The sequence below is a fragment of the Pipistrellus kuhlii genome, unplaced genomic scaffold (genome assembly GCF_014108245.1).
Source record: "Pipistrellus kuhlii isolate mPipKuh1 unplaced genomic scaffold, mPipKuh1.p scaffold_m20_p_1, whole genome shotgun sequence".
NCBI lineage: Eukaryota > Metazoa > Chordata > Mammalia > Chiroptera > Vespertilionidae > Pipistrellus > Pipistrellus kuhlii.
The window spans coordinates 40284503-40298289 of NW_023425404.1; the positions used below are offsets into that span (position 1 = coordinate 40284503).

A 13787-nucleotide genomic window follows, 5' to 3' on the forward strand; every position below is an offset into this window, starting at 1 on the left:
GAGTGCCTGAAGAAAAGTCTTAAGTTTTATACTTGCATTAAACAAATATGGAGAATAAAAAATAAAGAGAATAGAAAATTAAGTAAATGAAAATGTTAACCACATTAAAAAAATAAGAGCAAATATTAAAACTATGCCAGGCTGGTTACTCTAAATATATCCTTTTTTTAAAGTTTCTTTTTTCCAATATAATAATCTTTCAGGAAATTCAATTTTGTGTGTATATTAGATAGCCAAAGTATGTTAAAAAGCTGTCTGTAGTTGAAACCTTACTTAATTCTCAACTTCGATATAATCAAGTCTATTCAGTTAAAAGAAACAATAGTCAAAATGAAGTCTTTTGACATTGAGTCCTATTAATATACATTTTTGTCAGATGGTAGTCTTCTTATCTCCTTGGTATGAAATATAAAAATCTTTTTCTGGAACTAAAAAAAGCGGACAATTATCTCTTCTATAAGATGGATAATAGTTTGGTGAAGGCCAAGGGAGGGGGAGGCCAGGTTGGGTGGAGGTGGGCAAAGTGGGGTAAAAAGGAGGATACTTGCAATAATGCCAACATTATTTTTTTTAAATTAAAAAATACAGTAAGACTGATCTACAAATCAATACTATCAGCTGTGGATGATCTTACTGACACAACATTGTTATAACTAAAGACAATGTAAAGAAAGGGTCGCAGCAACAAGGCTATGTTCTTGACCAAGGACACTATTCTGGTTGACCAGTCCACCATGTAGTTCTAACATCACAAGTAATCTTTTTTATTTATTTATTTTTATATTTTTACATTTTTTATTTTATTTTAGTCTGTGAGGGAAAACATGGTTGGTAGCCTTCTACACATGACCTGACTGAGCATTGAAAGCAAAACCTAAGTATGTGCCCCAACAGGAAATCAAACATGCAACCTTTAGTGTATGGGATGACACTCCAACCAACTGAGCCACCCAGCCAAGGCTACATCACAAGTGATCTTGATAGCACTGCAGGTCGGGAACTGAGTTCCCTCTACCACATTTATCCTGTCATCAACTCTTATTCTCCCACTCCCAGTACATGCTGGCTCACCTCAAATATTCTGCTTCAATACAACTCCCAAACTACTCATTAAAACAATATAAGCAGCCTGGTGAGTATTGCTCAGTGGCTGAATGTCGACCTATGAATTAGGAAGTCACCAGTTCGATTCCTGGTCAGGGCACATGTCCAGGTTGTGGCTTCAGTCCCTGGTAAAGGCATGTATAGGATGCAACCAATCGACTTTTTTTCCCCCTCCCTCCCTCCCTCCCTCCCTTCCTCCCTCCTTCCCTCCCTCTATATCTATTATAAAATCAATAAAGACACGTTAAAAAAAAAAAAAAGAAGGTATGGGCAGTAGGACAAGTCTGGTCTACCATTTTTTTTTTTTTTTTAAATAAATAAAGGAATGCTTATTTGTAAATAAAGTTTTACTGAAACACAGCCACACCCATTTGTTTTCATAATATCTATGTCTTCACTTCACTTTACAAAGTCAGAGTTAAATAGCTGTAACAGAGATCACATAGCTTAATATTTCACAAAACTGAAAATATTTATTGTTTTATAGGGAAAGTATGCTGACCTAAATTCTAGGAAAAAAGCAATATCATATTTAAAGCTTGCAATTAGGATGGTGATTTACAATAAATGCCCATTAGGACAAAATCCACTACAACAAAAATATAATCTGAATGTTCTGTGGAATTACTAAAATAGTATTTATGCTTATTAGAATAATTCTATCTCTGCAAGAAAACAAATAGAATGATGAAAAGTAAATATTTTTGAGTGGCAACCTCACAAATTCTATAGGTGATATAGAATTACTGATAAACTGATATTTCTGTGGTTACTTTGTAATTTTGACCATATGACCTCCATTTTTAGGAGCCTAAAACAAATACTAACTTATGATCACACAGAGGAAAAGTATATGAACTCCAGAAAGTTAAACAAGAAAAAAAAAAAGGTAATGCCAGAAAGTAAAACTGTGTCATTTTTTCAGTTACAATATATGGTATAAAAGCAGGAGATAACTCTTAGAGATGGCTGTCTATAGTTACAATTATGTCCTCCCAAATCACACACCCTCCGAGAATATGAAAATAATTGAATCCATATAGGTGGGTTCTGATGGAAAAATCCTCAGACATGGATAGAAACACTAGGATAAGAGTTTTCCTCCTTGGCTGGATGGGGGATACATCTGTAATAATGTCAATAATAATAAAATATAATTTAAAAAAAACCACAAAAGAGTTTTCCTCAATAGTATGCCTGAGACTTAATTAGGAGAGTCACCAGCAGACTGATCTTTATTTTACTCCACTCTCTGGTCATTTTGCTGAAACTGAGAAATGAGGATTCACAGCTGAAAGTTCATTTCAGGAAGACAAGTGAAATACTGACTCACCTTACAGTGTCAAATTTTATAAGTTAATACTTTATATTTTGAGGGCAAGCCTGGCAAAAACTTCTAAATCTCCACCTCTACTAGTGATTGTGTCTGAATTGGGAGGATATAGTTGATGATGTCTAGCAGATTTTTACCAGCTCTGTGTCCTCTCAGAGTTATAAGCACTGAATGGAAGACGGTGATGGACACATCAAGCAATACCTTGGCTTAGTTGTTGTGGGATAATGCTGCTGCTCAGACAAAGCCAGATTCTTCACATGTTTCAGAAAACTCTTTTTTTTCTTGATTCCTTTGTAAAAAATATCTCTGGCAGCCCTTTTGTTCATGCTCTGAAGTAGGCAGCAAATTCCTAGAGGATATATGTGGCTACTTTCTTAATTAAAAGCTTCAGGGCGATATCTAATGAAACAATTTCCCCTTTATTAATACATGTCCTTTAAAATGTACTGGATTTCTAGATGGCTTTAAAGGAATGGATTTAAAAAAAATCCCTTCCCAACTAATATCCAAAGTTGATAAATACAAAAACAAACCAACAAAAAGTTGGTAAAAACTACCTTCTAGCCCTGGCCTTCAGGGCTCAGTGATTAGAGCATTGGCCTAATGACTGAAGGGTCTTAGGTTCAATTCTTGGTCAAGGGCACAAGCGTAGGTTGCAGGTTCAATCCCCCACCCCGTTGCGTTTCTTTCTCTCTCTCCCCTCTTCCCCTTCTACTCTCTCTAAAAGTCAATGGGAAAAAAATCCTCAGGTGGGGATTAACAACAACAACAACAAAACCACACATCCAAAAACGAAACAGAAAACCCCCCCCACAGGTTCTATTTTGTACAAATAAAGGAACCCATTTTTTTGAAATAAACTTTTATTGGAACATAGGCACACCCATTTTAATTGGGAAGAATCAGATATCCTATCTAATAAAAGAGTAATATGCAAATTGTGGCACCTCTGCTACATTCACAAGGCATGCCCACCAGCCAATCAGGAGCAAGTATGCAAATTAACCCAACCAAGATGGCTGCGGCCACAGAGTGAGCAGGAGGCTTGGGTTTCCCCCGCAATTGAGGAGCCAAGCTTTCCGCACACCCTGGCCAGCCCTGGACTCTACTCAAGGCTATAAAGTTTTAATTATAGAAGATAAATAAATCCCAACAAAAATGGTGGCAGCCACGGAGCTGGAGAGAGCAGAAGACTTGAGTTGCCCCCAGTGATAGAGGAAGCCAAGCTTCTACAGCCCTGGCCTGCCTTGGCCTCTGCTTAAGGCTACAAAGTTTCAATTATAGAAGGTAAATAAATGCCAGATACCAGGGCCTCCACTCGGGTTGCCGGGGGGTGTGACTGGCCTGCAAACCAACATAGGTTCCTCGCCCAGGCTGCCCCATGCCTTAAGGGAACCCCCACCCTGATCCGGGACACCTTACAGGGCAAATCAGCTGACCCCCACCCATGCACCAGGCCTCTATCCTATCTAATAGAAGAGTAATATGCAAATTGACCAAAACTCCAACACACAAGATGGCTACCCCCATGTGGACACAAGATGGCCTGCAGGGGAGGGCAGTTGGGTGGGGGGACGACCCAGGCCTGCAGAGGAGGGCAGTTAGGAGTGACCAGGCCTGCAGGGGAGGGCAGTTGGGGGGGGGGGGACCCAGGCCTGCAGAGGAGGGCAGTTAGGGGCAAACAGACTGGAAGGGGAGCAATTAGGCACCAATCAGGCTGGCAGGGGAGTGGTTGAGGGTGATCAGGCTGGCAGACAGGTGAGCAGTTGGGAGTCAGCAGTCCTGGATTGTGAGAGGGATGTCAGACTGCCCGTTTAGACCCCATCCCAATAGGATCGAGGAGTCCCAGACTGGAGAGGGACACGCCCCCTCGTGCATGAATTTCATGCACCAGGCCTTTAGTATTAAATATTATAGCAGATAAACTGGAATATAAAGAGTAATCTATATACAATAATTAAAAAATGATTAAGAGGTGAGAAAAGTAAAAACTGCAAATGTTGCTGTACAGATAAAGTTGGGATTAGAATATACTTCCAAATAAGGATAGATAGTATTTCAATAAAATAAATATTTCTATGAGTCTCACAATCTATAAATGTTCACACATTTATTATCTTATCAATAGCAGCAAAAACTAACTTTAAAGGAGAGTGAATTTCAAGATAGCTTGACATTGCCACCCCCCCAAAAAAAATCCCCACAAAAATCTGTTTGTTAAGATATAAAGTTATATCTAATGTCACCATGTTACTGAAAACAGTTCTCAGGAAACCAAGCTGCCTTGTTTGACGTTTACCTCAGCAGCTCCAAAATGAACGTTGATGACTATCTGACACGTAAATGTGAAAATCTGCAACCAATCCTATTTTACAGAACACAAGCCTTCAGCATTTGGGGCACCTAATTATTTTGATGATAGGTGAGTTTCAGCCTTGATCATATGGCTTTCAGCTAGAAATCTGTTTCATAGGAGAGTATTTCACACCATGCAATGAATCTTAGAAACCATGTCATATACACATGGTATCAGTTAAATAGCAGGTTCAAAAAATAGTGTAAGACATTCAAAATAAAATTGGTGATGTGCATAGCTATAGAATTTTACTTTTCCCCCTCTAAAGAATTACCACATTTAAAAAAAGATGAACTGAATTATTTTATTCTCTTTGGGGATTAATCTAAAATTGTTTCCTTTCAGTGTCACTTAAATTATAGCCATTCTTAAAACTTCCCCCACACTTTTTCTTCATTTGGGAATAAAGCTTAAATATGGACCTGTACAAATAATTTCACATTCCTTCTGCTAGTAAAGGCTGGTTCCAAACTATAATAAACAGATTTCCTAGACCAGAACCCCTGAAATCCAGTCTTGCTTTACTGCTTTTGCTATTCAGTTTTTACACACCATTTCAAGGCAAAAATTCTTCTGCCAATAATATGTATCTGGAAAAAAAAAAATCCAAGTTTAAGCTAAAATGATCTCTGTAGAAAGTTTCTGCTTTTTGCACATGATCATAGCAGGATTTTAAGGCCAATGCTCAGCCAACAACCCTGCCCAGCACAGTAAAGGAAATTCTTAAAAGCCACTGTATTTCCCTTCAAAAAGAAGGCCTCTCCCCCCCCCCCCCAAAAAAAAAATATTTAGGACAATAGGCTTTGGGAGTTATTAAAAAAAAAATTAGCACTATTTTACCATTGAAGCAGATCGACTGCTTGTAACAAGGCTTGATCCACCAAAGTTTGAATTGAGGCTTCCAACTGGTGCATTGTGGGATGGTCCCAATAAACTGTGTATATCACTGTGACCAGCAGGCAAATTGGTGGAAGGTCCCACAGCATGGTTCCGCAGCACGTGGATAGCATCATCCAGTCTGTCTAAACGATCCTCCATTCGAGATTGCTGGAGTGATTAAAAAAAGACATGGAGGTTACCACTGGCAACTAATAAATTCATTAAAACTTCTATGTTTCCTACTTGGGGATATATGGAAGATAGCAAGTAAAACCTGCACTACAAATCAATAATCAAAGAAAGTAGACTATGCTAAATTAACAAAGCTTCAGAAACAAATCACTGCTTCCTAAAATCAATTTACCAATCTACTATGAAGTTACTTCTTTAATTTCTATAAAAGATGAATGCTACTGTACTACTGTCTGATAATTATAGCTGATAAAAAAGATAATGGGTACTTTAATGCTGATCTTTGAAATGAAGGCAATTTGGGGACACATTCTCCAATCCATCGTTTCAGTTGTGATTTTAAGTGAATAAAGCATACCTATCTGAAATAGTAAACACATCCAAATATTCTCTTTTACAAAACTGAGGAAATGATAGACTGTCTGTGGATACATACATGCCCATACACAAATATATTAGAATTTTTAAAATCAAAAGCACATGCTAGTAGAGCTCTTTTAAAAAGAATCATTCTCAACAACATAAGCAAACAAAAGTCTATTCTTACACACTGTTACAAAAACTGAAATGGTCATTGTTTGGTTTTAAAAGACTTTGGCGTCTGTACAGGCTTGAAGATTTTAAATGGATAATAGGAATTATAATGAACTGAAACAGAAAAAAAGGCACCATCTAAAAGAAATAGTACCTCACAGACATCCTTTAAGAAGGACATTGCATCTTGCAAATGCTCGTGAAGTTGCTGCTCAACTCGATTTTTCTGGCAAAGTCAAGACAGAACAGGAGGCAAAGCACAGGTTAAGATTAACTCCAAAAGAGATGAGGAAATAGCTGATGTGCATGTCAGCAAAACATGTTAGTAAAGTTAACGCGGAGACCTGTGAGAGCTACTTGTATTAAGGTATGAGAAGGCTGGAATTTAATAGCAAAGTTATAAGGTTAGCATCTAAATAGCACAAATGCTTATATGTAATTCAAAATATTCGAGAAGAAGACTTTCCTTTAAAGTATTCTATTAGTCACAGAAAAATAACTTTTCTATTTGCATTCCATCAAGTCATCCTTATTTTGTTTTTATAATATTTTGTAATTCTGTAGTAAGCAAAGAAAAGCAACAGTAGTTAACATTCAACCACAAATTCTTCACGCTAAATACCTAGACAGGCTCCTTTATTCTACTGCTTTATTGTTAAATAACATTTTTACTTGTTCAATTTACACAAGACATTATTGTTTTTTAGAAAGAAAACATGGGAAATAATCTTCATGACAAAAATAATGGCTATTACATTTTTAATTTTTAATGGAAATGTACTAAATTATATATACATCATATAAGAAAGCATTAAATACAACTATTTTCCATTGCTGGACTAATTTTCTTGCTTTTACTTGGTCTGTTTTTTTTTTGTTTTTTTTTTTGTAAAGTTTCCTCTTATCCATAAATGAAAAAGTATAGAAGAATTAAGCCCTATATTTTTCAAAGAAACAAAAATGCCATTACACTATTTTAACACCAGCTGTCCTTAGACCAGAAGCCTAATGTCTCAAAGAACAGATGGCAAAGGCACACCCAATGTATCTTATATTCTTCAATTAAATCAGGCCATTTGTTAGCAAAGAATTTGTGTGTAATGCTATCCTACTGTTTTTTATCCCCCATTGTTACTCAAGATTTACTAAAAAAAAAAGAAAAAAAAAGAACTGCATACTATCAGATAAAAGCGACCTGTATGTTTCCAAGAGGCTCTTACCAGGGAGTGGAGTGAGTTTTCATAGCTCGGAGATGAAGGAGCTTGCCCTCCAGGTCTAGGCCACTGACTAGTACCTGTTAAAACAAAATCCCAAAGTACCCACACCTTGGTTAGCTCCAGTATTCTTGATAATGTTCTCTAGGGGGTAAATATAAATTTATATGAAAATTTTTGTTCAGCTTCAGCATAGTATTGGCTTCTTGTAAGCCCAAGACATTAAAAAAACCTTTTTCATTGTTAATACAACAGTGAAGGGAGTTGAGAAAACAAAGACAAAAAAAAACCCAACACTAGTACTTTAAAACGTAACTACTTTTATGTTTGCATATTCTTCAGATTGTCACTATGCAAACATATCTTCATAAAATGTACTTAAAGTATACATAATTTAAAATTTTGTCCCTGCCATTGTTTTACATAGTCTTTAAAATAATGCTATTAATGAATGATTACATTAATATTTATCCTATTCTCTAGATCATAATTTGCTTACCCACCATTATCTAACTGCTGGACATTTTGGTTGCTTTCAATAGGCAATTATGAATAGTAAATGAACATTATTATATTAAAAATAGTAAAAGAGGAAATGTCTTGAAGATAAGTAGCATTCTAAATTAAAAGGTACAAACATATTTATGATTTAGTCATGCACAAACGCACCAATTTCAAATGATGGCAAATGCACTTAGGATTATTGGTTAAAAACTTCCCCAGCACGATTTATACTGAAAGCTCATTATTTAATTTGGAAATATTAGTAATTTTTTCTTAAATTCTGTTTATTCTTTAACTTCAGAAAAGTACCAATATAATAAAAACTGAAGATAGGAAATAAGAAATGATACAAGTTTCAAGTAGAAAGAATAAAAAGGGGAAAACATCTTAAGAAAAAATAAAGCGATTAATTCATCCATAGGTTGGGGAAAATGCAATTTTTAAAAAATATGTATTTTTATTGATTTCAGAGAGGAAGGAAGAGGGAAAGAGAGACAAAATATCCATAATAAGAGTGAATCATGGATTGGCTGCCTCCTGCAAGTACCCCATTGGGGATGGAACCCACAACTTAGGCATGTGCCCTTGACTGGAATTGAACCTGAGACCTTTCAGTTTGCAGGCCGAAGTCTACCCATTGAGCCAAACTGGCTAGGGTGAGAATACAGTTTTAATGGTCTTACCGAACAGCTTTAAAAGGAAAAAGAACAACTGATCAAAAATCTTAACTATTTCATGATTGTGCATTTGAAAACAAGTTATTTATAGAAAACAACAACGATTCTATTAAATATATTTTACCGGTTCTTTTTATTTATTTTTTATTTTTTTAATATTTTATTGATTTTTTACAGAGAGGAAGAGAGAGGGACAGAGAGCTAGAAACATTGATGAGAGAGAATCATCGACCAGCTGCCTCCTGCACACCCCTACTGGGGATGTGCCCACAACCAAGGTACATGCCCTTGACCAGAATCGAACCCGGGACCCTTCAGTCCGCAGGCCAACGCTCTATCCACTGAGACAAACCGGTTTCTGCTTACTGGTTCTTAATAAAAGCTTTAGTGACAACTCAAATTACATAAGAAATCTGAAGTTGGCAAAGTTAAAGGTTTGCTTAATTTATATCATTTATTGCTAACTTAATTTTAAACTATTTTCTACGAGAGCTTGCTGATGCAGGTTTATTTGCCATATTTAGGAAACTAAAAGCATATGTATATTTCACGTTAGCTGAGTAACCTAGTAATTGCATTACCATTGATCATATCTATATATGCTTTGCAAGTGGAAAAGTTGCATACATACATTCTTAATAACTAATTATATGTATACTGTTGTGATCATAAAGAAAAATTTTAAATTCTAAAATTGTAAGAAAAAGTATATGTTTTATATACTTCATCAGCTAACAAGATATTGTTTCTTTACTTGTAAAAGCAAATTCCAAATTATTTTGAGGACCAATAATTGCTTCCTGCTGGACATACAAATGTAATCATAATCCAACTATATAAATAAGGACAGTTTAAAATTGCTCACTGCCTTAGCCAGTTTGGCTCAGTGGATAGAATGTCGGCCTGCAGACTAAAGGGTCCCAGGTTTGATTCCGGTCAAGGGCATGTGCCCAGATTGCGGGTTTGATCTTCAGTGGGGGGCATGCAGGAGGCAGCCGATCAATGATTCTCTCTCATCACTTATGTTTCTCTCTCCCCCTCTCCCTTTCTCTCTGAAATCAATAAAAATGTATTAACAAATAAATAAATAAAGTTGCTCATTAAAACAGAAGCTTGTAGACTAATTTTATAATTAACAAGTATGGCAGAATTTAGCAACCAGTAAACCCAGGAACTGACTATATGAACAATTCACATAAAAACAAGTAAACAAAACTTTATTACTGACTAAGTACTGGTGGGAAATTATGAATTTTTATGTAAATAAGAGGTTAATCATAATCTATTTTGGAAAAGAATCCTAAATTATTTAAAAATAGTTTCCCTTAATGTTTATAGTATTTTATTTTCAATCATTTTGCTCCATCTTTCCCAACCCCCTTGGGTGATCAGTCTGTTATAGGAGCCTGATCATCACATTTCTTAATTTGTGCAGAATATTAATTCAAGTTTTATGTTTAAACACCTCAGAATTGTTAGAACACATATATTTTACAAAACATGCGATTTTCCTGTTTCATTACTAGCTTAGTGCTGAGCAGTGAGATGTGTGCACTGAATTTACTCAGGTAAGAAATCATTACAGGAAAAACTGTGCTCAGGTCTACCTCCAACTGTAATTTGTTAAATTTGAAAAGTATACGTCTACTCAAACCTGTTTTGTTTTTATTAAAGATAGGGCTGTCTACTGTGAAATACCTAGTTAAAACAAATACATGATTAAATCACCGTTATCTGTCTGCACTCCATACAAATGCAAAGTTAAATTTCATAGTCAGAGCCCCTTGAACCCACTTGGTCATTTCAAAACTTCATGCTACAGGTAACAAAGGGGATGGCTGGAGAGTTAAAGTTAGTTCAACAGAAGTCAGTGGCTGGCAAAACTTAAAGGAGGGCATGAACGTTTAGTGGATACGGGAATTAGTGGACCTTCATTCTTGCTGATCTGTAATATTAATTAATTTTATAATCCCTGGTTATGCCATAGGCACACATTGCTTTTTGTTTTGTTTTTAATCTGTCTTACAAGGCCAATCAAAGATATGAAAGCACTCATTTTATTATCCTAAAGGCTTTTTGACTATGGGACATTATTATTTCTTCCTGATGGTAGATCTATTGTGTAATCAGTGAAGAAAAAGGACACACAGACTTTTACAACTTTAGCCTAGGACTGACTTATTAAACTAATGATAAAACCTTTAGGGCTATGAATAGTATTAAATTTTGGGAACAGACGATAATGCTAGCTAGCACACCTCTGACTACTGTGTGAATAAAATACAGATGAAATTTAGAATATGTTGGTATCTCTACCTTGTAATCATCAACTGCAGCATCACTGCGCAAATATGAAAAAATAGGTGCAAAGGCTGAAAACCTCAGGCAGCACCAGCCTTTCGGACCTCACAGACCACCAGTGGTGACCGCTGTCCTAGACACTAGAATGTTGCCCCCTTTCCTTCACTGTTACCTGTTATCTGGTGGTAACATAGAGGTTTTTAAAAAATTATTTTTTAGTTTTCAATTATTGTTGACATACAATATTATTAGTTTTAGGTATACACATAGTGATCAGACATTTATATAACTTAAGAAATGATCACCCTAATAAGTCTAGTATCCATCTGACATCATATATCTCTCTCTATAAAATGCCAGCAACCGAAACACCATAATGACTAGAATGGTAACTATGACACCCACTGTGGCCAGCAGCAAACCAGCCCAATGAGGGTGTGGGGGGTGGTGGCCAGCTGATCAACCTCCCGCAATCCCTCCCCCCTCAACCGGCTGTGCCCCTGATCTCACCCCACCCCAATAGAAGACGGGGCTGGCTGGCCAACCTCCTGCAGCTCCCCCCCCCCCCCCCCCCCCCCCCCCCCCCCCCCCCGGCCACACTCCCGCCAGCTCTGCCCTCAATTGGCCCCACACACCAATCAGGAGTGGGGTTGACTGGCCAAACTCCCCTGGCCCCTTCCTGGGCCACTGACCCCTGATCAACTCTCCCCACTCCATGTGGGGGTGGGGCTGATTGGTTTACTGCCCAAGCCCCTCCCATGGCTGATGCTACCCCAGGTCAGCCCCCACCACTGCAACTGGCTCACAGCCCCCTAGCCAGCTCCACCTCCAATTGACCTCCCACCCCAATCTAGTGTGGGGCCCACTGGCCAGTCACCCATGGCCCTGCCCCCCAGCCAGCCTGGCCCTAATCAGGCCTGCCAGCCAACCTCCTGCCATCTCTTCCTCCCAACAGGCCCGGTCCCGGATCCCGATCCACACTGATTTGGGCTAGGCTGGCCAGACCCCACCCATGCACAAATTTGTGCACTGGGCCTCCAGTAGCTATTATAATATTTTTGACTATATTCCCTATGCTGTACTTTATATCCCCATGACTTTTTGTAACTGATAATTTGCACGTCTTGATCCCTTCACCCTTTTTGCCCACCTCCCCCAATCTGGTAACCATCAATACGTTCTCTGAACCAATGAGTTTATTTTGTTTTTTAAGATTCCACATGTAAATGAAATCATATAGTATTTATCTTCTTCTGTCTGACTTATTTCACTTAGCATAATACCCTTATAGAAGTTTTAGGCTCTTACTTCCTTTTATTAGATAGGCATAAGCTTTCAAATATTAATATAGTTAATTTCTGTAATTGCCCTGGCTTTTAGTGAGCACCCCAAAGAGCTAACTTTTACTCAAGAAGATTATAATAAATCTACTTGATATTAAAATCTATTGAACACTTCCAGAAAACAAGCTATATGGGTGACCACGCCAACAGCATCAAATTATTCTGCTAGAAAATCAGGGAAGACTGTCTTTGATCACTAAATCTAAAATTCATTCAATGTTTCTGATCTGTTCTTTCTTTTGCCTAAATAAAATTGGTTAATAAATTTAAAGTATAACAACATTTTGTGTGGCTGAGAGAAAATCTTAGAACTATTTACCATGCATTTTCTTATTCTGTTAGTTGTTTCCCTTTGTAATCTCACCCTAAACTTAAACATTCATAAGATTCCCCTATGTTTGGGAAAGGTTGGCTAATCTTTAAGGTAGCATTTAGTGCTCTGTGTTCCACAATCTGGCCCCGGCCAATCTTTCCATCTTACTTCTTCACACATCCACACATGAAGAGTTCATAATCAGTATTCTCAATGGTTCTGGAGGAACAGGTCACATACTTTGTTACATCTGCATCTTTGCTATGCTTTTCCCTGTATAACCATTAACTTCTATTCACCCCCTTTTAAAATACTACTCTCTTATGAACTTTATCTGAGTACTCTACTTTAGACAAATATCTTATTGATTAAACTAATCAAAACTAAGAAATTCTTTCTTTCCTCTCTTCTCTTTATTTTTATTGTGAATATTCTGAAAATTGCCATTGAATACTGAAATTATTAAACTTTTATTCACTTATATTCAAGAAGCAGATACAGTCAAAACATGGTTTTGCTTGTTTGCTTTCTCAGTTCCCTTAATAAACAAATTCTCTTAACTCAAATACTAATGTCTTCCCAAATGACAACTGTAATAGATACAGCTACTCTTCTATCTTGCTGCCAGAGTCGTTTTTGTTCAGAAGGGGTGTGTGTGTGTGTGTGTGTGTGTGTGTGTGTGTGTGTGTGTCCTTTCCTAGTGTGAGCTGGGGAAGATTAATTGTATCTTTGCCTCTTGGGATAAACCTGATGTCTAAGATAAACATGTTGGTCTATGTCTGTTGAGAGCAATTGTGTTCAACACTGGCCAATGAATCATGAGGGGAAATCTGTTGAAGAGATTTATAGAGAAGGATTCTTAAAGACAAAGAAAAGATGGTTCTTTTTTTCCTATTGGACACTGTTATGTCCACATGTGGGACCTTGAACTGCTACCATGCCTCAAGTCTGAGGAAGAAATTGCAAAGAAGGATATAATGGTCCAAGAACTTGCTCTGTATGAGCTTCTTGTCATACAAGATACCCAACCCCCT

At 37.2% G+C, this 13787-nt stretch overlaps 1 protein-coding gene across 9 annotated transcripts in view; it reads right to left on the minus strand.

Moving 5' to 3' along the window:
- TCF12 (transcription factor 12) overlaps nt 1–13787 on the minus strand; it is a 307685-nt gene that overhangs the window by 20325 nt on the left and 273573 nt on the right. For 6 of the 9 annotated variants that reach the window (XM_045582229.1, XM_036440845.2, XM_036440855.2 and 3 more), the window contains 3 exons: nt 7622–7695; nt 6556–6627; nt 5637–5843 (listed from right to left, as the gene is read on the minus strand). In XM_045582229.1, coding sequence (XP_045438185.1) covers nt 5637–5843; nt 6556–6627; nt 7622–7695 — 353 coding nt within the window. The remainder of the gene's footprint in view (nt 1–5636; nt 5844–6555; nt 6628–7621; nt 7696–13787) is intronic. The other 3 variants (XM_036440877.2, XM_036440931.2, XM_036440922.2) reach the window with 1 other exon arrangement.